This window comes from Portunus trituberculatus, chromosome 21, assembly GCF_017591435.1.
Source record: "Portunus trituberculatus isolate SZX2019 chromosome 21, ASM1759143v1, whole genome shotgun sequence".
Taxonomy (NCBI): domain Eukaryota; kingdom Metazoa; phylum Arthropoda; class Malacostraca; order Decapoda; family Portunidae; genus Portunus; species Portunus trituberculatus.
The window spans coordinates 1,388,498-1,416,109 of record NC_059275.1 but is presented as its reverse complement, the minus strand read 5'-3'; the positions used below and the strand labels follow the sequence as shown (position 1 = coordinate 1,416,109).

The 27,612-nt window shown below is 41.9% G+C and overlaps 1 protein-coding gene across 1 annotated transcript; it reads right to left on the bottom strand.

Annotated features, from left to right (window-relative positions):
- Window positions 1–1,785: 1,785 nt before the first annotated feature.
- LOC123506858 (formin-like protein 7) lies at window positions 1,786–11,450 on the bottom strand. The gene is made up of 3 exons (XM_045259214.1): window positions 11,355–11,450; window positions 10,059–10,196; window positions 1,786–3,318 (listed from the first exon to the last, which is right to left on the bottom strand). Exons 1-3 carry the CDS (start codon window positions 11,433–11,435, stop codon window positions 2,884–2,886), a joined length of 654 nt encoding a protein of 217 aa, XP_045115149.1. The 5' UTR covers window positions 11,436–11,450; the 3' UTR covers window positions 1,786–2,883.
- Window positions 11,451–27,612: the final 16,162 nt, after the last annotated feature.

Genomic DNA, 27,612 nt, shown 5'->3' with positions numbered 1-27,612 from the left:
CATTCAGGCTTCAAGGGGAGCTTCTTACAGCTGAAAGTTGGGGAAGGACACCGAGGACCCGCGGGACACTGCAGGGAGGGAAGGAGGGAGCGGGAAGGAGTGTGAGAGGGATAAAGGATAGGAAGAACAGGGAGACGATGGATGAGTGGGGGAACAGAAGGTTGGTGTTGAAGGAAAGGAGGTAAAGGCGGGAGTGAGGTCGAGAGTGAGAGTAGGAGGGACTGAGGGGCAACTGAGGGTGGTAGAATGGTAGGCAAGAAGGAAAAAAAGGGTTTAAAAGTAGGGACGAGGAAAGAAAGCGTATAGGAAGCGAGGGAGGAAAGGAGATTATAGGAAAAGGAAGAAAGGGTAGGAGGTGAGAGAGGAGGAGGAGGAGGAGGAGGAGGAGGAGGAGGAGGAGGAGGACAAAGGTGTGGGTGGTGAGTGTTAAAAGGGAAAGGGAAAGGAAACAGAAAATTGTATGTCCTCTTTTCAGAAAGGAATTTAATTAAAAGGTCGAGAAAAGATGTGGAAATGATATCAAGAAAACTGTTTTGGGAGGAGCAAGTGTTCAAGTATTCGTCTCTAATTAAACGACGTTGGGGGCAATAAAAGGAAATTTACTGGGCATTACATTACCGCCACTGAATTAAAAGGCTGCACTTGATGGACGGGAAGCGAAGGTCGTAATGGTTTGAGAAAGTTTACCTTCGTGTTCGCAAATCACTCTTTTGTGTTTTGCGTCTAAGAGTGATCAAATAAGACAGTAAATTGCAGTTAATAGGGTAATAAATATGAGATAATAATAGTAAGATACATACAAGGATAATTTGTCTAATGTTTTAATTTCGATTTCTTTTTTTTTTAATAATACGAGAATAACAAGATAACATATCAAATGAATTATTAAATATTTTTCGCAAATACTCCGTTGGACGTGAAGGAATTATTACCAATTAAATTTTAACAAGGGACATTGTAATCTGTTCGCTGATTGGTCAAGACGAGTGGCAGAGTATCAGGACTCAAGAAAAGTCTTCGTTGATTGGCTGGACTGAAAGACGAAATGCCACATGATTGGTTGCTATTTCAGGCAGAGGAAGGTTTCTTGCTGATTGTTTACCTTACCGGAATTCCAAGAGTGTGTCTGTTGGTTACCTTGTCTGTTGTGCTAAAGAAGACATTCCCTCATTAGTTAATGTAAATCGTAGAAATGCCCAAAGCTTCGCTCGTTGGTCGCTTCAAATGTCAGGCGTATTATATGACTTTGGTGATCGTGATTTTGACAGCTAATTGCATTAAGTATTGCTTAATCGGTTACTTTGATTTTTCCGCTGCAGGGGGCGATGGGAGGCACGGAATGGCACGGCACGGCACGGCACGGCACGGCACGGCACGGCACAGCACGGCACGGCACTGTGTACTTTGGAGGGCGGCAAGGAGTAGTGCTGAAACGCGCCCTCTACTGAGGGAGGGATAGTAGACACTCAGGGTGAGAGCGAGGAGGGAGGCGAGAAACACAGAATGAAAGGGAGTGAGGGAGGGAGGGAGGGAAGAGTGGAGGAAAGAGGGAAGGCGTGGAGGGAATGAGGTAAAAATATATTAAATGAAAGCTTTAATGCGTTCTAGCCCCCTGAACTAGATGAAAAAAGGAAATCACCAGCCTTGCCTTAAACGTTCTGGAAAAAGCAATGATATATATATATATATATATATATATATATATATATATATATATATATATATATATATATATATATATATATATATATATATATATATATATAATCATGATGGCGCTGGAAATATAAATATGAGAAAGTTTTGGTTTTAGTGCAACAAGCGTGATAGAGAATGGAGAGAAGCAGCAATGCGTGAAGTTTAACAGAAGCGTTCCTAACCCATAAAGAGAATGAGAGAGAGAGAGAGAGAGAGAGAGAGAGAGAGAGAGAGAGAGAGAGAGAGAGAGAGAGAGAGAGAGAGAGAGAGAGAAATAAAAAAGTGAGTCATTAGTGGGGAAAAAAGCCGGGGAAAAGCAGCAGCTGGTGAAGGGAAGAAAGTATGGAAAAAAGACTGAGAGACGGAGACTGTAATATTCATGATGCTTCTGATGGAAATAATTAGAGAATCTTAGTTTTTCCCTTCCCGTCTTGTCCCGGTGTGAGTCTTCCCCTGCCTGCGTCACCGCGCGTGCCTGCAGCGCCTCCTACAGTCTCCTCAGCTAAGTGTGTGGCGCGCAGCTTATCCTGCACTGCTTCCCTCTGGTGTTGTTGTGTAACCATGTGAGGCAGTGTTGTGTTGCTCCTTGGCTTGCTTTGATTTGACTTAAGTGTTGTAATGATAAATATTTAATTCGTATTTGTTTGTTTATTTTTTTTTCTGTTTTCCTGGTGAGTGTGTGCGTAGTTTGGATTATAGTTTGTGTTGTTCATTGTCGTTCACAACGAGGAAAACCCTCCACTTCCTTCTTCATGTTGATATTTACTCTAGTGTTGTGTCAGCCTTTCATTCACCCTCCCTGCTGCGCCTCTCTCCCTTCTTGTCGTTGTTACTCTCCCTTGCTGCACTGTCCTGCTATTCTTCCCCCTCCTCATCCTCGCGGCCTTGCACGTCCTGCAGTGTCAAGGACACGCTTCCTGCCTCCCCTTACCCCCAAACGTCTTTGTTGCTGTGTCGACTCTGTGTGCCAATGCCTTGCTGTCTCTTCCCGGTGCAGGAGCTGCAGGACAGTGCGCCTGGCTGCTGGACGTGTGTTCAAGTGTGTGTGTGTGTGTGTGTGTGTGTGTGTGTGTGTGTGTGTGTGTGTGTGTGTGTGTGTGTGTGTGTGGCTGTGTGGTACCCACGTGAGTGTCAAAAGAAAGCAAACTATGACCAGACTGGAAAGCGGCTCATTATACAGGCACTTTAGGAGCAGGAGAGAGGGGACGGAGGGGGCGGCAGGGATGAGAGGGAGGAGGTGGAGACGAGGGGAAGGGGGATGGAGGGACGTCTTATGTAGTTTGAGGGAACAACGGGAGGGAAAGGGAAGGGGGGCGGAGGGGCGGGTGGGGGTGGAGTGAGGTCAGCCGGAAGGGAGCAGGTGTCAGCGGCGGCGGGAGCGGGGGTTGGGGCGGCGTCCGTGGGGGTGGGGCCGCGCGCCTCCTGGTGGCCGGAGCAGGTCCCCGGCGAGATGTAGAAGGCACTCACGCCGTTGGCCTGCGTCAGGTTGGTAGCGGCGGGCACGTAGGTGGTGCCGGGCGTGCAGCGCGAGCAGTTCCTCTTGAGGGCTGGCCGCTGGCGGGACCCGTGGCACCGCATGGCGAAGCGCAGCTCCTCCGCCATCTCGGAGCACAGGGATTGCTGCGGGTGAGAACACCTCGTTACTACCGCGCTGCTGCTGCGCCGCGCCGGACTGGCTCTGTGCAGCTGTGCAGCAGGCGCCCGAGTGCTGCACTGCTGCCACAGGCACTGAGAGATGCTGCGTGCTGACACACTCCACTCCGCGGCGAACCGCGGCGGCGCTCGTCCTACCCGAGCTGGCGTGCCGCGGCGCTGCTAGGGGAGGCAGCGGGGATTAGATTAGTGCGTCCGAGAACCAGCGAGAAGACGGATGCATGTGAGGTGCGAGCGAGAGATCGCCGCGGCCACCTACTGGAGCAGGAGTGTCAGTGTCATGCACATCAGCTACAGAAAAGATGTCGTCTCTAAGGCGCCCCAAATCTCTCCAGCAGTGCCTCGCGGCGCCGCGATCACTAGTACTATGAGAGCTGCAACTTGCTCAGCTCGCCTCGCAGACTGCCCCTCCACGCCATGCACTACAGTGGCACCATGCACGCCTCACTCACCTGTCACCTCTCCTTACCTGGCGGGCGTGGCGCTCTCAGCTGCCTTAGGTCACGCTGCTCCCTCTGCATGGTGGCGCCGCCCTGCCTGCCGGTGCTGGGGCCTCACTGCACCTGTGCACCTGTCACTCGCCACACCAAACACTACAAACTATCCACACTGTCAGCGTCAGGAGGACACCGTCTTCTAACACATCAATCACCATTATGAACAGCATCACCAGCACCTGTGATGCTCCTAGCTCACGACCACTCACAGAACATTGTCTTCCAACGTCATCACTCTCATTATGCTGTCCAGACACAAACACTACTAGTACACACCACCTAAACCACATATCGTCACCACCAACACAACTACTGCATCACCACTACAACACAACTCACCACCACCACCACCACCACCACCACCACCACCTTCCAATTCTTATTCTTATTCTTTTTGTCTTTTCACTCAGCTGCCATTTAATGTTGCTCCCCACAACTCTTCAATGGCTGGATGGTTGGAGAGACAAGAGAGAGAGAGAGAGAGAGAGAGAGAGAGAGAGAGAGAGAGAGAGAGAGAGAGAGAGAGAGAGAGAGAGAGAGAGAGAGAGAGAGAGAGAGAGAGAGAGAGAGAGAGAGTAGGGGAATAATAAGAACTGGAAAAAAAGGGAAAATGAGATAAAGTGTAAGGGAGGAAAGAGGAAATTAGGTGTTGATAAGCTCATTTTTGCCTGTTTCTTCATTAGGAGGGTGCTCTCTCTCTCTCTCTCTCTCTCTCTCTCTCTCTCTCTCTCTCTCTCTCTCTCTCTCTCTCTCTCTCTCTCTCTCCAGGAAGAAAAAGAGGAAGAAGAATACAAAGGAATACAAATGGTCACAAATCTTGGGATATTATTTGTATAAGAGACGAAGCAGGAGGAGGAAGAAGAGAAAGAGGAGGAGGAGGAGGAGGAGGAGGAGGAGGAAGAGAGGAAGAGAAAGAGAAAGAGAAAGAGAAAGAGGGAGGAGGAGAAAGAGAAAGAGAGAGGAAGCGAAAGAGGAGGAGGAAGAGGAGGAGGAGGAAGAGGAAGAGGAAGAGGAAGAGGAAGAGAAAGAGAAAGATGAATAGGAGGAGGAGGAGGAAGAGGAAGAGGAAGAGAAAGAGAAAGAGAAAGAGGAATAGGAGGAGGAAGAGGAAGAGGAGGAGGAAGAGAGAAGAGAAAGAGAAAGAGAATGAGAAAGAGAGAGAAAGCGGAAGAGGATGAGGAAGAGGAAGGAGAAGGGGAAGAGGAATTGGAGAAGGAGGAGGAGGAGGAGGAAGAAAAAGAGGAAGAGAAAGAGGAAGAAAAAGGAAAAGAAAAAGAGAAAGAGAAAGAGGAGGAGGAGGAGGAGGAGGAGGAGGAGGAGGAGGAGGAGACTAAGAAATGGGTGCAAGAAACAAGAGTGAATGGAGACAAATAAGAGGGCGCAAGGAGAGGCGAGGGAGTGAAAGACTGACTGACGACCCTCGCTTATATATTTTTTCCCTCTCCGCGTCTTGGTCTCGTCAATAAATGGCTTGAATTTCCCCCTACAATATTTTTTTCTTCTCCTTTATGGCCTCGTCTTACTTTCCTGGCCTTTGTCTCTTCCTCTTCCTCCTCCTCCTCCTCCTCCTCCTTTCTTTTTTTCCTCCTCCTCCTCTTCCTCCATTATATCCCTGCATTATTTTCCTTTTATTTTTTTTTCTCTACTTTACCACCTCTATTCTTCTCCCTCCTCCTCTTCCTGCTTCTCCTCCTCTTCCTCTTCCTTTTCTTCTCTCTCCTCCTCCTCCTCCTCCTCCTCCTCCTTCTTCTTCGTTTGTTTTCCTCAGTGGAGATTGTCACATCTTTTTTTCCCTCATTTTCTTTTTCCTTTGCTCTTCGTGTTCTTTATTCATGAACAATTTTCCTTCCTCCCTTTTCCCTCCATTACTTTCCACCTCTCTCTTCTTTTTTCCTGTGACTCATTTCCTTTTCGTTCTCTCCAATCTCGGGTACTTTTCCTTCTCTTCTATTGTCAATCTTTTCTATTCCATTTTGTTTCCATCCGTATTTTCTTTTCTCTTGATTTATTCCTGTTTTTTTGTCTTTTCCTTTTTTATCTAGTTTCTTTCCTTGATTTCTCTCTCTCTCTCTCTCTCTCTCTCTCTCTCTCTCTCTCTCTCTCTCTCTCTCTCTCTCTCTCTCTCTCTCTCTCTCTCTCTCTCTCTCTCTCTCTCTCTCTCTCTCTCTCTCTCTCTCTCTCTCTCTCTCTCTCTCTCTCTCTCTCTCTCTCTCTCTCTCTCTCTCTCTCTCTCTCTCTCTCTCTCTCTCTCTCTCTCTCTCTCTCTCTCTCTCTCTCTCTCTCTCTCTCTCTCTCTCTCTCTCTCTCTTGTGCTGATTCTCCTGTCTATTTTTTCCCCTTTGATTTTTTCTTTTTCTGACTTAATTTCATTCTTCATTTTCTTCCTTCCATCTCTTTCTCTTTCTTCTCTCCTTCATTCTTTCCTACCCATTTCCCTCTTTTATCTTCCCTCTAATCCTTTCTCTTACCTCTTCCCTTCATTCTTCCCTCTATCTCTTCTTCATCCCTCCCTATTCATCTTTCTTCTCTCATTCCCTTTTCCTCCCACCCATCATCCATTCTCCCTCTTCCCTCATCTCCTCTTTCTTCTCCTTCCAGTTACCCATTTCCCTCATCTTCCCTCTAATCCTTTCTCACCTCTTCCTTCATTCTTCCCTCTATCTCTCTTCTTCATCCCTCCCTATTCATCTTTCTTCTCTCATTCCCTTTTCCTCCCACCCATCATCCATTCTCCCTCTTTCATCTCCTCTTTCCTCCACCAGTTATCACTCAATCATCCTTCCTTTTATTCCCTCTTACTTCTCATCACTATTCCTCATCCCTTCATCCTTCACCTCTCCTCACTTCCTTCTTCTTTTCTCACCCGTACACCTCTTACCTACTCTATCCTTTCACACAATCTCCTCCTTCCTTCCCATCTTTCCTCCTCGTCCTCGTCTCTCCAAATAATGACGAATTTCCCGCGCCATAAACCCGCTGTCACATTAATGGCGTTATTGTTATTCCGCACGATAACACTGTACAGGGAGAGGCGGACTTTTTGTTTAGGGGGCGGGGAAGGACTCGCCAGCTCTACGTTCTCTGATTTTTCTTCCCTTTGTTGACGTGAGAGTAAGGAGGTGTGTGCGAGAGGGGCTGTTACTGTTTCTGCTCTTTCTACTGTTAAACTTTTACTTTTTAATACAATTCCCACTACTGGTGTTAGACTGTTGCTACATATACTATTACTATACTCTCTGATTCTCCTTCACTTTGTTGACGTGAGAGTAAGGTGTGTGCAAGAGGGGCTTTTACTGTTACTGCTCTTGCTACTCGTAAATTTTTACATTTTTACTTCTACTACTACTAATACTACTGCTACTACTACTACTACTACTGCTGCTGCTGCTACTACTACTACTACTACTACTACTACTACTACTACTACTACTACTACTACTACTACTACTACTACTACTACTACTACTACTACTACTACTACTACTACTACTACTACTACTACTACTACGAAAACCCACCACTATCGCTACTCCTAAACTTGTTACTACCTCTTTTGTCCCTAATACTAATCTCATACTACTCGTTCTTTCCTCTTCATGTCCTTTCCCCTCACGGGCAATCCTCCTCTCTCTCTCCCCTTTCTCCACCATCTTCCTATTAAAACCACTATGTAACCAGACAACCCCCTTGGTGATTTTGTTACGCCGCGTGGCCGGGACAGAGTAATGCTACAGAACTTGACATAACGCCACGCCACCAACGCTCCTTGATCTCACGGCGGGAAAAGGCGGGAAAAAATGACATAGACCTCCAAGATAAATTAGAACCATTGACCAGCTCTCATTTCCACCCGCCTAGAGAGAGAGAGAGAGAGAGAGAGAGAGAGAGAGAGAGAGAGAGAGAGAGAGAGAGAAACCTACCGGCCGACAGACTTATAGAGATAAAACTGACCAATTTTTCATCCATCCCTTAAAAAGAACGGACAAAAAAGCGGTAGGAAAAACACACTGACATGAAAACACTTAAAAGAAAACGAAAACCCATCGAATGTTGACGCTTTCCTCTTTAAGAAAATGAAAAAAAAGGAAAGAGAAAAAAAAAACGGCAAAAACAATGAAAAATGCTTCTCATCTCCCCTGAACCTCACCACGTCTTTCTTTTCTCCTCATGTATAGACAAATATCTTTTTTTTTCCTTTATTTTCCTTCACTTTCGTCTTTTTTTTTCTAGCCTATCACCAACTTCCTTCACCATTTTATTAACGAAAAAAGAGAAGAAAGGAGAACAGTAATTATAACACACAGTACTACGAGACAAAAACTGTTAAAAAGAAGACACAAAACAGTTGTCGGAAACCAAAAAGAAACTAAAGAAAATAAAAGAAAAAAAGAAACAACAGAAAAAAACCCATCCTAATTACCCACAATCCCCCAGCACTGCGAGGCAAAGGACAGTCATCGGAAGTTGAAACAAGCGAGCAAATAAACAAAACAATAGAAACCCATCCCAGTTACCCACAATCCTCATTACTGCGAGAGAAAAACTAAAAAACTAAAGAAGAACTAAAAAAAAAAAAAAACTAGCTAAATAAATGAATAAATAAAAGCATCTCATTTACTCCGGCCAAAAAGAGAAATCATTCATTGCAAACTAAAAAAAAAGAAAATCGAAATTATCCACAAAAAAGGAAAAAAAGTCATTCGTACGTAAAAAAAAAAAAACATCTAAATTACCCATAACTCCTGAGTACAACGAGACAAAGGACAGTCACCTCTTCCTCGGCCCGTGAATGTGTTAAAAGTGCCGTAGAGTGACCCGGCGGCGGCAAGACAAGGCAGGAAACCAGACTGACCTTCCAAGACCACCGTCATATGGGCAGAGACCCTTGAACACTAACTCTGCTGTTTAACGACCAGGAGGGAAGTTATGAGGATAGATTTGTGAACTGCGAGGAGGAGAAAGAGGAGGAAGAGGAGGTGAAGGAGGAGAGGGTGGAAGAAAAATGAGAACGAAAAGACAAGAACAAGAAAGTAGGAACATAAAGGAAGGTAATGAACAAACATCAGCAGTTCACTTGGTTGTTAAGAGACTGTGTTGGAATTTGACTGATTTACATTAAGGGGAAGGAGGAGGAAGGATGAGGAGGAGTGAAGGAGGAAGGAGGATTAAGAGGAGGCTGACGGCGGACAATGAATGAAGGAAGTTGTAAAGAAAAGAACGAAAAGAAAAGAGGAGGAAATGTAAGAACGCAAAGGAAAATTGTAAGGAGATGCAGATGAATGACTTGAAGGAAATGGAGGAAAAGGAGGAGGAGGAGGAGGAGGAGGGAGAAGAGGAGGAGGAGGAGGAGGACAAAGCAGACTAACAATATTAAGACCGAAAATAAGTAAGAGAAAGACGAGAAAGGAAGAAATGAATGAAAATCAGAATGAAAGTAAGACGACCAGTGAGGAAGAAAAATCGATAATGAAGTGGGAAGGAAAATACATTTTTCTCGAACGACTTTTGTGAGAGAGAGAAAGTCGATTGAATTAAGGTTGGGAACGACCTGCCAACACTTCCGGGAGGTCGTGTCGCTTTAACTACTTGAGGAATAATAGTACCACCACCCACCGACCATCCCCTCCCCCCCCTCACCTCAGTAGAACGACCCATTATTGCCTGTGACCACTGTACTTTCAAACCACTACTCACGACCCTCTCACGACCTTCACACTTGAATATTACCACACACGACCGATACACGACCTATCTTATCTCGTTCTCCAACTTGGATAGTACGACCCACCATTTTCCACGACCTTCATACCTCTAAATCACTAGCTACGACCATTCTACGACTCAATACCACTGTCCTACGACTTCCTGTAATACCTACCAGTCAACATCACTCAATATACCACTCTGCTATGATCCCTAGCACGACCTACGACCCACGACTATCATATTCCAACAGTACTCATGTCACGATCTTCCTACGACCACCAGAAGACAATATCACGTCTCACATACAACCACGTGCCATATACAACCTAAACTATCAACCATATACTTCATCACGACCCTCACACGAGCCTCACATCTCAGCACGACTCTAGTACGACCTCCAAAACCCAACACCAGGTCTCACAATACAATACAATCCCAATTACCAATCCTTATCTCAAGACGACCCTCACACGATCCCAGTACGACCTGATAAGGACTTACCGGGGGTCGTGTTTCTCGAGGAGGTCGTCTCGTTCCCTCACCCTCTTCCTCCTCCCCCTCAAGGCCGTTCTCCAGTCTCTGCTTTCGCTCCTCGTCGTCCTCGTCCTCGTCCTCGTCATCATAGTCGTACTCCGAGTCCTGCACCATGCACATGCAGTGACGTGGGACATGCAGGCAGGCAAGGCACGGCAGCGGCGGTCAGCGGAATGGCGGATCAATGCACGTCAAGATATAATATAAGAAGTGATGAGATGAGTGTGGTTAGTAACATTGCGTAGAGACCAGGAAACAAAAATAGAGAGATAAAAGGTTTGATAGACTTGGTTGTATGAATTAGTGTAAGGTAATAAGATAAATGGATAGATATATAAATGAATGAAAGGTGAAAGCTTGTAACTTGCATGAATTAATAGAAGTACATAATAAAAAAAAATGGAATAGAACAATATGAAATCAAGTCAAATATAAAAGATTGAAAGAAATGGTTTTATTAATGAATCTTAAAGTAATAAGGTACATGAATAGATAGATTAATGAAAGATGAAAACTTGTATAAAGTAATGTAAAAAAGTAACTAGGCATCATATATAAATAATTAAATAAATGAAAAAAAAGCAACAACTTAATGAAAGAACGTAAAGGAAATAATCACAAAAAGAAATGGAATTTAATTAGTAACGTGAATAAAAGAGAATGAAGAGAAAAGCTTGAGAAATTAAATGTGAAAAAATTAATTGAGCGTTTCTACTTCACACTTTGATTTGCAGCATTGTAAGCAGACCAGCAGCTTTATGAGGCAGGTGTAGCGTGGCGGCAAGCTGTAATGCACACTTGCATCGCTCTTTATCTACTGCAGAAGGTATTTATAAAGCGTCTCTCTCTCTCTCTCTCTCTCTCTCTCTCTCTCTCTCTCTCTCTCTCTCTCTCTCTCTCCTTTTACTTATATTCTTCGTTATTTAATCTATTATGACCCGTTCTCCTCCTCCTCCTCCTCCTCCTCCTCCTCCTCCTCCTCCTCCTCCTCCTTATCATCATCATCATCACCATCATCATCATCATTATCACCATCACCACCACCATCATCACCAAGGCGCGCGCGCTCACACACACACACACACACACACACACACACACACACACACACACGCACACGCACACGCACACGCACACAGACCATGCAGCAACTAACACGCGGCAACAATAGGACGTCAGAGAGAGAGAGAGAGAGAGAGAGAGAGAGAGAGAGAGAGAGAGAGAGAGAGAGAGAGAGAGAGAGAGAGATTGAGAGATTCTTACCCGGTCCGTCTGTGCGTTCTTTCGTGAGTTCCAGCAGAATTCCAATATGGCGACCATGATGGCAAGGGCGAGGCCACACATGAGCACCACGAACACTCCGCCTGAGGGAGACGAAGAAGGAGGGAGTGAGCACCTTCAGGAGGACAGGAGGGGAGGGGGGAGGCGGAAGACTTGAAGGAATGGGTAGTGGTTGTGGTGGTGGTGGTAATGGTAATGGTGGTGATGGTGGAGCCCTAGGAATGAAGAAAATGGGAGATGGATAAGAAGTGAAAAGAGGGACACGAGGCACTTAGGGAAGAAAGAGGGAGGGGAGGAAAAGGAGGGATAAGAAAGGTAGGTTAATGGAGAAGAAAATTAAGGAAAAAGAAGAGGGAGAGAAGCAGAGGAGGAAGATGAAGAGGAAGGGTGAGAAACGCGACAGGAACAGTGAAAGGAAAAGGAAGAATGAAAGAGAGAGAGAGAGAGAGAGAGAGAGAGAGAGAGAGAGAGAGAGAGAGAGAGAGAGAGAGAGAGAGAGAGAGAGAGAGAGAGTGTCAGACAAGCAATTAGGCCATGTGAAGGCTATATATGAGAGCCTATACCTCCCTTCCACACCCTCGCTAAGCCTCACATACACACACACTGAGGGGACTAAGACAACAAATCTCTCACACCTTCCCTCACTCACTATATTCTTTCTGCACCTTCCCTTTCCTCCCTGTCTCTCTCTCTCTCTTCGCTCCCTTATTTTTTTCACTTACCCTCCTCCACCTCCATCCCTTTCCTCCTTTCCTCTCTCCCTCTCTGCCTCATCCACTGTCTCCCAGCTTCTCTCCTTCCCTCCTTTCCTCCATCACAGCCTTCCCCACCAACTCTCTCCCATCATACCTCCCACTTCTCGTCTCCCTCCTCCTCTCACTGCCTCTCCTTGTCTCTCCTGCCTGCTCCCCTGCTCCACCTTCCTCCCAACCTGCCTAGCGCCTATCTCTCCTCTGTCTCCATTAAGCCCACGTGATTCACAGCGCGGTGCCGCCAAGTCGTAGCGGGGTCAGGTAAATACTGGATCACCAGAACGACCTGAGTGAATCCCTCGCCTCCTTCCACACCAGGGGAGAGAGAGAGAGTGAGAGGGAGAGGGAGAGAAAAGGAGAGGGATACAGTGTTCAGATGTTTAGATGTTTGATTATTTTGATGGTGATGATGATGGTGGTGGTGGTGATGGTAGAGAGGGTGAGATGAAAAGTAAATATCTAGATAAGGATTTGTGATGGTTGACTGGCAGAGAGAGAGAGAGAGAGAGAGAGAGAGAGAGAGAGAGAGGGGTGGGAGAGGTGGGAAAGTGAGAGAAAAGCAAGAAGGTAGGTGGGAGAGTTGTGAGAGGGGAGGGAGAGTGGTGAGAGGAGAGGGACAGTGGTGAGAGGAGAGGGAGAGAGGGAGAGGTAAGTCGACAGCCTATCTCATGTTCCGTGTCATTGGGCAGATCAGTGTGTCTCGCCTCTCCCTCTCCCTCTCCCTCTTCCTCTTCCTCTTCCTCTCATCTCCACTCCTCCAATTCCCTTCACTCCCTTTCAATGACTTCCATCACTCACTCGCTTCACCTTAACCTCTTCGCTCCCTTCCCATCTCTCTCTCTCTCTCTCTCTCTCTCTCTCTCTCTCTCTCTCTCTCTTGATTATGGAATGTATATCTATAACTAAATGAAGGGTTCTCAACTTTGGGGTAGACGTATCTCCTGTGGTAGACTACTGGAGAGGAATTCTGTGGATACGTGACAGGTAATACAATAGTCACTCTTGCTAGTTTTCTATAGATCGCGTCGTTTCTCACGCGTACGAAACAGGTACCGTCATCACAAGCACGACTGTTAACACGCAGATATCAAAAGATTTCCTTCTCTCGTGTGTCATACTTTGAAGGTATGTTTCAAACACTCTTACTTTATATCTTATATGTAGCCCACTCATTATGTTCATAGTCACAGTATTAAGAGTTCCACTCCACAAGAAGTCTCAATGCAATAGGGTTTTGTGTGGTGTTTGGTGGTCATGAATGACACTTAACAACATTACGTGAGCATATCAGCATCACCTCAGTCATTTAGTTTGAATTTTTTGTGCACAATAATACCTACTTCAGCACCCGAGCTGTAGCAAACCAATCTGCATTCTTTCTGCCTATGTAATACGTATATGTAGCTATACTTTCACGTGTAATTTTATTTATCACATTTGTAAGTATGGTAGACTAAAATGCCTGAAACCAATTTAGGTTTCGAGCATGGAGAATTGTTAAATCAAGAGCAGGTACCGTCATCACAAATAAGACATCAGAAAATTTCCTTCTCTCGTGTGCCATGCCTTGAAAGGTACGTTTCAAACAATTTTACCTTATATCTCAAATGTACTCATTAAGTTTATTAGTCATAGTATAAGAGTTCCACTCCAAGTGGTTGTTTTCTTATATATATATATATATATATATATATATATATATATATATATATATATATATATATATATATATATATATATATATATATATATATATATATATATATATATATATATATATATATATATATATATATATATATATATATATATATATATATATATATATATATATATATATATATATATATATATATATATATATATATATATATATATATATATATATATATATATATATATATATATATATATATATATATATATATATATTATGTAAAAGCTTGTTTAATTCATAAATTATATGAGAGAGAGAGAGAGAGAGAGAGAGAGAGAGAGAGAGAGAGAGAGAGAGAGAGAGAGAGAGAGAGAGAGAGAGAGAGAGAGAGTCTGTGTGAACGTGTGAGTAATGTGAGTCTGTCGTAGTTACACTTCCTATCCACCCGTTTTCTTTTCTGGTAAACATGATCACCTCCCCTTCCCTACCAGTACCCTTCATCCAACCAACCACCCAGCAACCAACCACCCCGCATCCCCGTGACGTCACTGGGGGCGCAGAACTGGGAAAGCGGGATAACCCTGTATTCTCTTAATCCTGGGATAGTCTTTTTTCCCCTTCGTCTCATATTGTTTGTACTGGACTCTCATATCAGTGGCACACAGAACACAAAGCTGAACTCACACCCTCGTTGTTGCTGGTGTTTTTTGTGTACATACAAACGAAGAATATCTTACGGTGGTGAGAATGAGTCAAAAGTCAGACACTTGGACGGTCAGTGGGAAGATGAGAGAGAGTATTGAGGCAGCAGAGATGTGGTCTACCAGGAGGCGAGGTTAACTACTGAGAGAGCAATGGAGAGGCCTGGCACTGGTGATCACGGTAAGGACTAGACAGTGACGATGTGTGAGGCACCAGAAGAATGCTAAGAATGGTTTGAGTGGCGAGGTTAACTACTGAGAGAGCAATGGAGAGGCCTGGCACTGGTGATCATGGTAAGGACTAGACAGTGACTACAGAAGAATGCTAAGAGAGCGAGGTTAAATGAGAGAGCAATGGAGAGGCCTGGCACTGGTGATCACGGTAAGGACTAGACAGTGACGATACCAGAAGAATGCTAAGAATGGCTTGGGTGGTTAAATAATGCGAGAGCAGTGGATAGGTCTGGCATTGGAAGGGAACCAGTGAGTTCTAGAGGCAGAGTGACAAGATTTCTACATGATTAACTCGAGAATCACTCTTGAAGACCTGTAGGTTTTCAAGACTGGAGGTGAACTGATATTGGTCACCGAGGAGGAAGGGAGAACCAGGATTCATTATTATCTGTTATTCATTTCTTGTTTCATCATCTTGTTTACACACATTTTCAATTAATCTTGCTCTCATTTCATTTTCGGGAATGTAAAGGAAAACCACTACCACCACCGCCACCGCTGTCAACACAACACAACACAACACAACAACAACAATATCAACATCAACAACATCTATAACGAGAACAACATCAACAACGGTAACTGTAAAGATGATGAAAATATTACTAGTAGTAATAATGATAATGATAATAACAAAACAACAATGGCAATAATGATATAATAATAATAATAATAATAATAATAATAATAATAATAATAAATAATAATAATAATAATAATAATAATAATAATAATAATAATAATAATAATAATAATAATAATAATAATAATAATAATAATAATAATAATAATAATAATAATAATAATAATAATAATAATAAATAATAATAATAATAATAATAATAATAATAATAATAATAATAATAATAATAATAATAATAATAATAATAATAATAATAATAATAATAATAATAATAATAATAATAATAATAATAATAATAATAATAATAATAATAATAATAATAATAATAATAATAATAATAATAATAATAATAATAATAATAATAATAATAATAATAATAATAATAATAATAATAATAATAATAATAATAATAATAATAATAATAATAATAATAATAATAATAATAATAATAATAATAATAATAATAATAATAATAATAATAATAATAATAATAATAATAATAATAATAATAATAATAATAATAATAATAATAATAATAATAATAATAATAATAATAATAATAATAATAATAATAATAATAATAATAATAATAATAATAATAATAATAATAATAGTAATAATAGCAATGATAATAAGAATGCTAGTAATGAATTGAGTAGTTCTCTTAGCAGGTCAGTTTCGCCTTAAACTTTGGATAGTTTCACAATCATTGGTCTTTTTCCTTGTGAAGCGACAGACCCTATTCTGTGAGCTGTGTTTACGTCACTGTCTTGAAGGTTTATTTTCAGTTGTTCTTTTGTCACGTTGAGGATGACAGTTTTGGAGTTTTCTTGGTTTGATTGGTCCGGTAGAGCGGGGCCACTGATGATTACCGTATCTCGTCGCTCATACTGGTCCACTACATCGATGTTGTATTCCAGAGTTTTCACTTTCATTTTCAGCTCATTCACTTCCTTACTTAGGTCTGATATTAGTGAGTCTTTTTGAAAGTTCGTTTTCAGCATATCGGTTTCTGCTTTGAACTGCTTAGTCAGTAACACTAATTATTTCAACAAGCGACTTGGATTCTTGGGAGAGCGAGTCTAACAAGCTGTTTAATTCCTCCTCGCTTGTTTCGATGTCGAGAGCAGCACCGGCTACAGGGAAGGTGCTTGTTGGGGCTGGCGTGGCTGGTCAGAGGAGCACCTTCTAGCCTTGCTTGAAGTCACCGTGTTACGTCGCGCGGAGGCCATTGCAGAGTCCGTTTGTAGAGGCAGAGTAGTCACACAAAAGTTGTCCGAACTCGCTCGGCGCAGCCAGACAGCTCTTTTAATAGTAGTAGTGGAAAGGAAAGGTCAAGGAGACGTCTGCACTCCAGGAAAGCTCGAGTGAGGATATGGTTACATATGTTCACCAAAGACTAATACCTGGGAACAGAAGAACATAAAGATGCAACGAGAGGTGATAAAGTGCCTAGATAACATGATAAGAAGACATAGAAGAATTTAACTCTAAGAAAGTAAACTGAGAGAGATGGAAGTAATGGATAATGCTGGGCAGTGGAGCGAGAAAGTGTTACAGTTGACTATGGTTAATGCAATGGAACAGTGGGTGGAGGAGTCATAAAGGTACAGAGGGGAAGAAGAACCATCGTTGCTTGACCTAGTTTTCACAAAGAAAGCAGAGCCCCCTCCAATCATACACCACCTTTGTCCAATGGTGAGAAGTGATCATGTGACATTAGAGATGCAAATTCAGGAGATAAGTTACAGAGATGACTATAAAGGAGTGAGATTAAATTATGCAAGAGCGGATTTAAAAAAATTAAGGATCTATTTTGCTGATATTGAGTGGAGAAATATTATGTACAGAAAGACAGTACAAGGAAAATATGACAAATTCTTACAGAAATATAATAAAGGAGTAAAAAAAATTGTACCTGTTTATAGAGTTAAGAAAAAAAAATACATGCTTGGTACAATGCTAGATGCATACAAGCTGAAAAGGCAAAAGATAAAGTGTTTGTGTGTATGTGTGTGTGTGTGTGTGTGTGTGTGTGTGTGTGTGTGTGTGTGTGTGTGTGTGTGTGTGTGTGTGTGTGTGTGTGTGTGTGTGTGTGTGTGTGTGTGTGTGTGTGTGTGTGTGTGTGTGTGTGCAGGATTGAGTCAAGCTGGTAATGGCTGGTCTTTTTAAAGTTAATGTGTCATGTTTATCTGTGAAGTGTTTCATTTAATTTCTTTTTTTCCTCTTTCCTAATGGAAGTTCTCATAAAAGATAAACTCCCACACTTTATTGAGTTAGCGGCGGTCACTGCACAGCACCAACACAGTGTACAGTGTACAGTGTACAGTGTACAGTGTACAGTGGGTACAGTGCCCACTCTTGCCTACAGCTCACACAGGATGCCGTGTCTTATTTGTGGGGCATATTTTTTTTATTGTTGTGACCTGTACGTATATATATGTACCCTTGTAATGAATGGTTAGTCAGAGAGAGAGAGAGAGAGAGAGAGAGAGAGAGAGAGAGAGAGAGAGAGAGAGAGAGAGAGAGAGAGACCTCGGTTGCCTGCTGGTCACCCAGCCAGTCTTCCCCATTACGGAGCGAGCTCAGAGCTCATAGACTGATCTTCGGGTAGGACTGAGACCACAACACACAACACACACCGGGAAAGCGAGGCCACAACCCTTCGAGTTACATCCCGTACCTATTTACTGCTAGGTGAACAGGGGCCACACATTAAGAGGCTTGCCCATTTGCCTCGCCGCTTACCGGGACTCGAACCCGGGCCTCTCGATTGTGAGTCGAGCGTGCTAACCACTACACTACGCGAGAGAGAGAGAGAGAGAGAGAGAGAGAGAGAGAGAGAGAGAGAGAGAGAGAGAGAGTGTGTGTTTGTGTGTGTTTTGAGGGTCTTGAGACGTGTACGTATAAATATATGTGGTATTTGAATATGTACTAACCAATTTTCAACAAGTTTTGTGACACAGGAACCCAAAATAACTGATGAATTAGCAAGAAATGAACCTAAAACAGGAAAATATTGACAATTTGTAACAGGTCTTATGATAGAGAAAGATCAAAATAACCGATAAACTAAGAACACATGGACTCAAAATGGTTAGATTTGAGTAATGAACTAAATATTGACTTAATTTGTGCTAAGGAGAGTCAAATATAAGTGAATGTACAGTATTTTGTTTATTATTTCTTATCGTTTGGTTTTATGATAGAGAAAGATCAAAACAACTGATAAACTAAGAAGAAATGAACTTAGGATGATTAAATTTGAGGTGTGAAGTAAATATTGGCGTAAGTGATAAAGAGAGTTAATGAAATAAGATCAGTGAATGGAGTTTGTTTATTGTTTTCTTAGAGTTTGGTTTTATGATAAAGAAAGATCAAAATAACTGACGAAATAGGATGAAATGAACTTGAATGATTAAATTTGAGGTGTGAAGTAAATATAGACTCTTGTGATAGATTTTATTACTTTTTTGCTTATTGTTTTCCTTGAGTTTAGTTTTACAATAAAGAAAGATCAAAATAACTGATAAACTAAGAAAAAATGAACTTAGGATGATTAGATTTGAGTAGTGAAGTAAATATTGACTTGTGTGATAAAGAGAGTTAATTAAATAAAATCAGCAAATGTAGTTTGTTTATTTTTTCTTAGAGTTTGGTTTTATGATAAAGAAAGATCAAAACAACTGATATACTAAGAAGAAATGAACTTTGAATGATTAAACTTGAGTAGTGAACTAAATATTGACTTAATTTGTGGTAAGGAGAGTGAAATGTGACTGAATGTATTTTGTTGATTGTTTTCTTACAGTGTAGCATTAAAGGAAGGACGGAAACAACCTGCATTAATGACACTGTACATTTTCATTCTTTTCTATTATTTCCTGTACAAACTTTCACATTTCCTGATTCATTTCCATTGACAACTTTGCAAACATTTATTTATTTTCTTACTTACTCTCATCTTTCTTACAATTCCTTCTTCCTTTCTCCTCCTTCTCTTCCTTCCTTCCTCAGTCACTCAACCTCCTCCTTTCCTTTCATCTCTTCCTCGTTCTCCTTTCCTCCACCCTCTCTGCTCTCTTTCCTCCTCTCCTCTCTCCAATCACTCACCCTCCTTCTTTCTTCACCTTCTCTCCTCCTTTCCTCCATCTCTCTCTCTCTTCTTCCTCTTTCCTTCTTCAGTCACCCGACTTCCTCCTTCCTTGCCTCCACATTTTCTCCTTCCTTTCTTCCTCCCACAGTCACCATCATTGCTTCCTTCCTTCCTTCCTTCCTTCCTTCCTCTCATTTCCAAATCACAAACTCTCCTCCTTTCCTTCATCCCCTCTCCTCTTCTTCCTCTTCTTTGCCAGTCACCCTTTCTTCTCCTTTTCTTCACCCTCTCTCCCCTCTCTCTTTCTCCTTTCCTTCCACCCACTCTTCTTTCTCTCCTTCACCTTCTCCTCCTCTCTTTCCTTCTCCAATCACCCTCCTTCTTTCCTCCACCCTCTCTCCTCTCTTTTTCTCTCTTTCTCTCCTTCCTTTCCCTCATCTCTCTCTTTTTCCTTCCGCTCCCCAATCACTCACCCTCCCTCGTTTCCTTCACTTTCCTTCCCTCTTCCTCTCCAATCACCCACCCTCCTTTGCCTCCCCCACTCCCCTCTCTCTCCTCCCTCAGTCTGTCTCTCTTCACCCTGCGGACTATGTTAGCGTAAGTCTTGGGCTGCTTGAAGAGGGCGCTGATGGAGAAGTGGTGCAGGCCAAGGCTACTCATCTCCTCTATCCTGCTCCTCGTCCTCTTCACTGAGTACTGCAGGACTCGCATGCAGCCCCTGTGTGTGTGGAGAGGGTTAGAAGGAGAGAGAGAGAGAGAGAGAGAGAGAGAGAGAGAGAGAGAGAGAGAGAGAGAGAGAGAGAGAGAGAGAGAGAGAGAGAGAGAGAGAGAGAGAGAGAGAGAGAGAGAGAGAGAGGGGTCTATTTTGTTTTGATATTGTAAGAGAATATAAATAGATGGATTTTTCTTTTTATTGATCATAGAAATGTGGAATGTGTGGAATGTGTGTATGGTTATATGGGGTGTTTAATGTTGAGGGACACACACACACACACACACACACACACACACACACACACACACACACACACACACACACACACACACACACACACACACACAGAGACTGCAGCAGATCAAACAGTGAAACACACACCGCGTAGCGTAGTGGTTAGCACGTTCGACTCACAATCGAGAGGGCTGGGTTCGAGTCCCGGAGTCGGCGAGGCAAATGGGCAAGCCTCTTTAATGTGTAGTGGCTGTAGCCCTGTTCACCTAGCAGTAAATAGGTACGGGATGTAACTCGAGGGGTTGTGGCCTCGCTTTCCCGGTGTGTGGAGTGTGTTGTGGTCTCAGTTCTACCGAAGATCGGTCTATGAGCTCTGAGTTCGCTCCGTAATGGGAAGACTGGCTGGGTGACCAGCACGACGAGGTGAATTACACACACACACACACACACACACACACACACACACACACACACACACACACACACACACACACACACACACACACACACACACACACACACACACACACACACACACACACACACACACACACACACACACACACACACACACACACACACACATATATATATATATATATATATATATATATATATATATATATATATATATATATATATATATATATATATATATATATATATATATATATATATATATATATATATATATATATATATATATATATATATATATATATATATATATATATATATATATATATATATATATATATATATATATATATATATATATATATATATATATATATATATATATATATATATATATATATATATATATATATATATATATATATATATATATATATATATATATATATATATATATATATATATATATATATATATATATATATATATATATATATATATATATATATATATATATATATACATTCCTTCAAAGTACTCCCTCCTGGCTGTCATGCACGTTCCATCCTCCTTCGCCACTTCATGAAGCAATCACGGTACTCAGAAGCCGATACACCTCGTAGCTCTGAATTGACTGCTCGTGCAAGATCCTGTATGTGATGAAACAACTTCCTGCGCGCACCCTTGATTTTAAACAACCAAAAATCACAAGAAGATAAGAGGGCGCAAGGAGAGGCGAGGGAGTGAAAGACTGACTGACGACCCTCGCTTATATATTTTTCCCTCTCCGCGTCTTGGTCTCGTCAATAAATGGCTTGAATTTCCCCTACAATATTTTTCTTCTCCTTTATGGCCTCGTCTTACTTTCCTGGCCTTTGTCTTCCTCCTCCTCCTCCTCCTCCTCCTTTCTTTTTCCTCCTCCTCCTCTTCCTCCATTATATCCCTGCATTATTTTCCTTTTATTTTTTTCTCTACTTTACCACCTCTATTCTTCTCCCTCCTCCTCTTCTGCTTCTCCTCCTCTTCCTCTTCCTTTTCTCTCTCCTCCTCCTCCTCCTCCTCCTCCTCCTTCTTCTTCGTTTGTTTTCCTCAGTGGAGATTGTCACATCTTTTTTTCCCTCATTTTCTTTTTCCTTTGCTCTTCGTGTTCTTTATTCATGAACAATTTTCCTTCCTCCCTTTTCCCTCCATTACTTTCCACCTCTCTCTTCTTTTTTCCTGTGACTCATTTCCTTTTCGTTCTCTCCAATCTCGGGTACTTTTCCTTCTCTTCTATTGTCAATCTTTTCTATTCCATTTTGTTTCCATCCGTATTTTCTTTTCTCTTGATTTATTCCTGTTTTTTTGTCTTTTCCTTTTTTTATCTAGTTTCTTTCCTTGATTTCTCTCTCTCTCTCTCTCTCTCTCTCTCTCTCTCTCTCTCTCTCTCTCTCTCTCTCTCTCTCTCTCTCTCTCTCTCTCTCTCTCTCTCTCTCTCTCTCTCTCTCTCTCTCTCTCTCTCTCTCTCTCTCTCTCTCTCTCTCTCTCTCTCTCTCTCTCTCTCTCTGATCTCTCTCTCTTTTCCCCTTTGATTTTTCTTTTTCTGACTTAATTTCATTCTTCATTTTCTTCCTTCCATCTCTTTCTCTTTCTTCTCTCCTTCATTCTTTCCTACCCATTTCCTCTTTTTATCTTCCTCTAATCCTTTCTCTTACCTCTTCCCTTCATTCTTCCCTCTATCTCTCTTCTTCATCCCTCCCTATTCATCTTTCTTCTCTCATTCCCTTTTCCTCCCACCCATCATCCATTCTCCCTCTTCCCTCATCTCCTCTTTCCTCCACCAGTTATCACTCAATCATCCTTCCTTTTATTCCCTCTTACTTCTCATCACTATTCCTCATCCTTCATCCTTCACCTCTCCTCACTTCCTTCTTCTTTTCTCACCCGTACACCTCTTACCTACTCTATCCTTTCACCCAATCTCCTCCTTCCTTCCCATCTTTCCTCCTCGTCCTCGTCTCTCCAAATAATGACGAATTTCCCGCGCCATAAACCCGCTGTCACATTAATGGCGTTATTGTTATTCCGCACGATAACACTGTACAGGAGAGGCGGACTTTTGTTTAGGGGGCGGGAAGGACTCGCCAGCTCTACGTTCTCTGATTTTTCTTCCCTTTGTTGACGTGAGAGTAAGGAGGTGTGTGCGAGAGGGGCTGTTACTGTTTCTGCTCTTTCTACTGTTAAACTTTTACTTTTAATACAATTCCACTACTGGTGTTAGACTGTTGCTACATACTATTACTATACTCTCTGATTCTCCTTCACTTTGTTGACGTGAGAGTAAGGTGTGTGCAAGAGGGGCTTTTACTGTTACTGCTCTTGCTACTCGTAAATTTTTACATTTTTACTTCTACTACTACTAATACTACTGCTACTACTACTACTACTACTGCTGCTGCTGCTGCTACTACTACTACTACTACTGCTACTACTACTACTACTACTACTGCTTCTTCTGCTTCTACTATTGCTACTACTACTACTACTACTACTGCGAAACCCACCACTATCGCTACTCCTAAACTTGTTACTACCTCTTTTGTCCCTAATACTAATCTCATACTACTCGTTCTTTCCTCTTCATGTCCTTTCCCCTCACGGGCAATCCTCCTCTCTCTTTCTCCCCCTTTCTCCACCATCTTCCTATTAAAACCACTATGTAACCAGACAACCCCCTTGGTGATTTTGTTACGCCGCGTGGCCGGGACAGAGTAATGCTACAGAACTTGACATAACGCCACGCCACCAACGCTCCTTGATCTCACGGCGGGAAAAGGCGGGAAAAAATGACATAGACCTCCAAGATAAATTAGAACCATTGACCAGCTCTCATTTCCACCCGCCTAGAGAGAGAGAGAGAGAGAGAGAGAGAGAGAGAGAGAGAGAGAGAGAAACCTACCGGCCGACAGACTTATAGAGATAAAACTGACCAATTTTTCATCCATCCCTTAAAAAGAACGGACAAAAAAGCGGTAGGAAAAACACACTGACATGAAAACACTTAAAAGAAAACGAAAACCCATCGAATGTTGACGCTTTCCTCCTTAAGAAAATGAAAAAAAGGAAAGGAGAGAAAAAAAACGGCAAAAACAATGAAAAATGCTTCTCATCTCCCCTGAACCTCACCACGTCTTTCTTTTCTCCTCATGTATAGACAAATATCTTTTTTTTCCTTTATTTTCCTTCACTTTCGTCTTTTTTTTTCTAGCCTATCACCAACTTCCTTCACCATTTTATTAACGAAAAAGAAGAAAGGAGAACAGTAATTATAACACACAGTACTACGAGACAAAAACTGTTAAAAAGAAGACACAAAACAGTTGTCGGAAACCAAAAAGAAACTAAAGAAAATAAAAGAAAAAAAGAAACAACAGAAAAAAACCATCCTAATCACCCACAATCCCCCAGCACTGCGAGGCAAAGGACAGTCATCGGAAGTTGAAACAAGCGAGCAAATAAACAAAACAATAGAAACCCATCCCAGTTACCCACAATCCTCATTACTGCGAGAGAAAAACTAAATAACTAAAGAACTAAAAAAAGAAAAAAAAACTAGCTAAATAAATGAATAAATAAAAGCATCTCATTTACTCCGGCCAAAAAGAGAAATCATTCATTGCAAACTAAAAAAAAAGAAAATCGAAATTATCCACAAAAAAGGAAAAAAAGTCATTCGTACGTAAAAAAAAAAAAACATCTAAATTACCCATAACTCCTGAGTACAACGAGACAAAGGACAGTCACCTCTTCCTCGGCCCGTGAATGTGTTAAAAGTGCCGTAGAGTGACCCGGCGGCGGCAAGACAAGGCAGGAAACCAGACTGACCTTCCAAGACCACCGTCATATGGGCAGAGACCCTTGAACACTAACTCTGCTGTTTAACGACCAGGAGGGAAGTTATGAGGATAGATTTGTGAACTGCGAGGAGGAGAAAGAAGAGGAAGAGGAGGTGAAGGAGGAGAGGGTGGAAGAAAAATGAGAACGAAAAGACAAGAACAAGAAAGTAGGAACATAAAGGAAGGTAATGAACAAACATCAGCAGTTCACTTGGTTGTTAAGAGACTGTGTTGGAATTTGACTGATTTACATTAAGGGGAAGGAGGAGGAAGGATGAGGAGGAGTGAAGGAGGAAGGAGGATTAAGAGGAGGCTGACGGCGGACAATGAATGAAGGAAGTTGTAAAGAAAAGAACGAAAAGAAAAGAGGAGGAAATGTAAGAACGCAAAGGAAAATTGTAAGGAGATGCAGATGAATGACTTGAAGGAAATGGAGGAAAAGGAGGAGGAGGAGGAGGAGGAGGGAGAAGAGGAGGAGGAGGAGGAGGACAAAGCAGACTAACAATATTAAGACCGAAAATAAGTAAGAGAAAGACGAGAAAGGAAGAAATGAATGAAAATCAGAATGAAAGTAAGACGACCAGTGAGGAAGAAAATTGATAATGAAGTGGGAAGGAAAATACATTTTCTCGAACGACTTTTGTGAGAGAGAGAAAGTCGATTGAATTAAGGTTGGGAACGACCTGCCAACACTTCCGAGAGGTCGTGTCGCTTTAACTACTTGAGGAATAATAGTACCACCACCCACCGACCATCCCCTCCCCCCCCTCACCTCAGTAGAACGACCCATTATTGCCTGTGACCACTGTACTTTCAAACCACTACTCACGACCCTCTCACGACCTTCACACTTGAATATTACCACACACGACCGATACACGACCTATCTTATCTCGTTCTCCAACTTGGATAGTACGACCCACCATTTTCCACGACCTTCATACCTCTAAATCACTAGCTACGACCATTCTACGACTCAATACCACTGTCCTACGACTTCCTGTAATACCTACCAGTCAACATCACTCAATATACCACTCTGCTATGATCCCTAGCACGACCTACGACCCACGACTATCATATTCCAACAGTACTCATGTCACGATCTTCCTACGACCACCAGAAGACAATATCACGTCTCACATACAACCACGTGCCATATACAACCTAAACTATCAACCATATACTTCATCACGACCCAAAGAGAGAGAGAGAGAGAGAGAGAGAGAGAGAATTTGATATGTAAGAGGTAGGAAGAAAAGAAGGTAAAGTGAAGAGAACAAAAAAAGAAGGAAGAAAGTAAAAGAAAGAGAAAAAGCTCCATTCAGTAAACAGCGTCACAAGAAAAAACAATAAAAACACCACCAATAGTCTAAAAATATCTTAATTTCTGCTTTTTTTCACTGTTTTCTTGTCTCCTGCTCGGCCTTTCCTGTGTCATTCTCTCTCTCTCTCTCTCTCTCTCTCTCTCTCTCTCTCTCTCTGAACTGTCTACGTTGAACCCCGGAAATGAGGTGATGAATAAGAAATAAAAGTAAAAGCAAGTAAAATAATGAATAGAGATAAGAAATGGACAATAAGGAATGAAATAGAAAGAATACAAATACACACACACACACACACACACACACACACACACACACACACACACACACACACACACACACACACACACACACACACACACACACACACACACACACACACACACACACACACACACACACACACACACACACACACACACAATCATATTACTGATAATACATGAAATAAGATAGCGAAACGACATGTTGTCATGTCTAAGGAGTCCAGCACCTAACTAAAATCTTTGTTATAAGAAGAATAAAAGAAAGTGAAGTGTGTCATTTCCATAATCATCGAGCCTAGCACCCCAGAGAGTGCTACCACCCCAGATTGGAAAGCGCTGACCTAGAACTTGGCTATCATGGTGACATGGTGATTTTAAACTACTGGACAAATGTAGTGTGTCAAGGCGATTCGATTTGAACCTACGCGTGGACGTCTGCCCGATCTCACGCTCACCACCTATCCACTACGACACCGCCCATCTCTCTCTCTCTCTCTCTCTCTCTCTCTCTCTCTCTCTCTCTCTCTCTCTCTCTCTCTCTCTCTCGCTTGTTTTAGGTAGTAGTGTCCTTAATTATAAATGAAAAATAATATCTTGAAGTACAACAACACTGTGGTACAGCACATATATATCATAAAGTATATGATAAATAGATAAACAAATAGATAAATAAATAAATAAACCACCGATTTCACGATTTTCCAATGACGATAATATTTTCAACGTTTTGATTTTCCACGATAATATTTTCCACGCTTCGATTTTACGATAATATTTTCCACGCTTCGATTTTATACGATAATATTTTCCACGCTTCGATTTTCCACGATAATATTTTCACGCTTCGATTTTCCACGATAATATTTTCCACGCTTCGATTTTCCACGATAATATTTTCACGCTTCGATTTTCCACGATAATATTTTCCACGCTTCGATTTTCCACGATAATATTTTCCACGCTTCGATTTTCCACGATAATATTTTCCACGCTTCGATTTTCCACGATAATATTTTCCACGCTTCGATTTTCCACGATAATATTTTCCACGCTTCGATTTTCCACGATAATATTTTCCACGCTTCGATTTTCCACGATAATATTTTCCACGCTTCGATTTTATACGATAATATTTTCCACGCTTCGATTTTCCACGATAATATTTTCCACGCTTCGATTTTCCACGATAATATTTTCCACGCTTCGATTTTCCACGATAATATTTTCCCCATTTTCCGATAATATTTTCCACGCTTCGATTTTATACGATGATATTTTCCACGGTAATATTTTCCCAGTCCTCAGGGTGTGAGAGCAGTGACGAG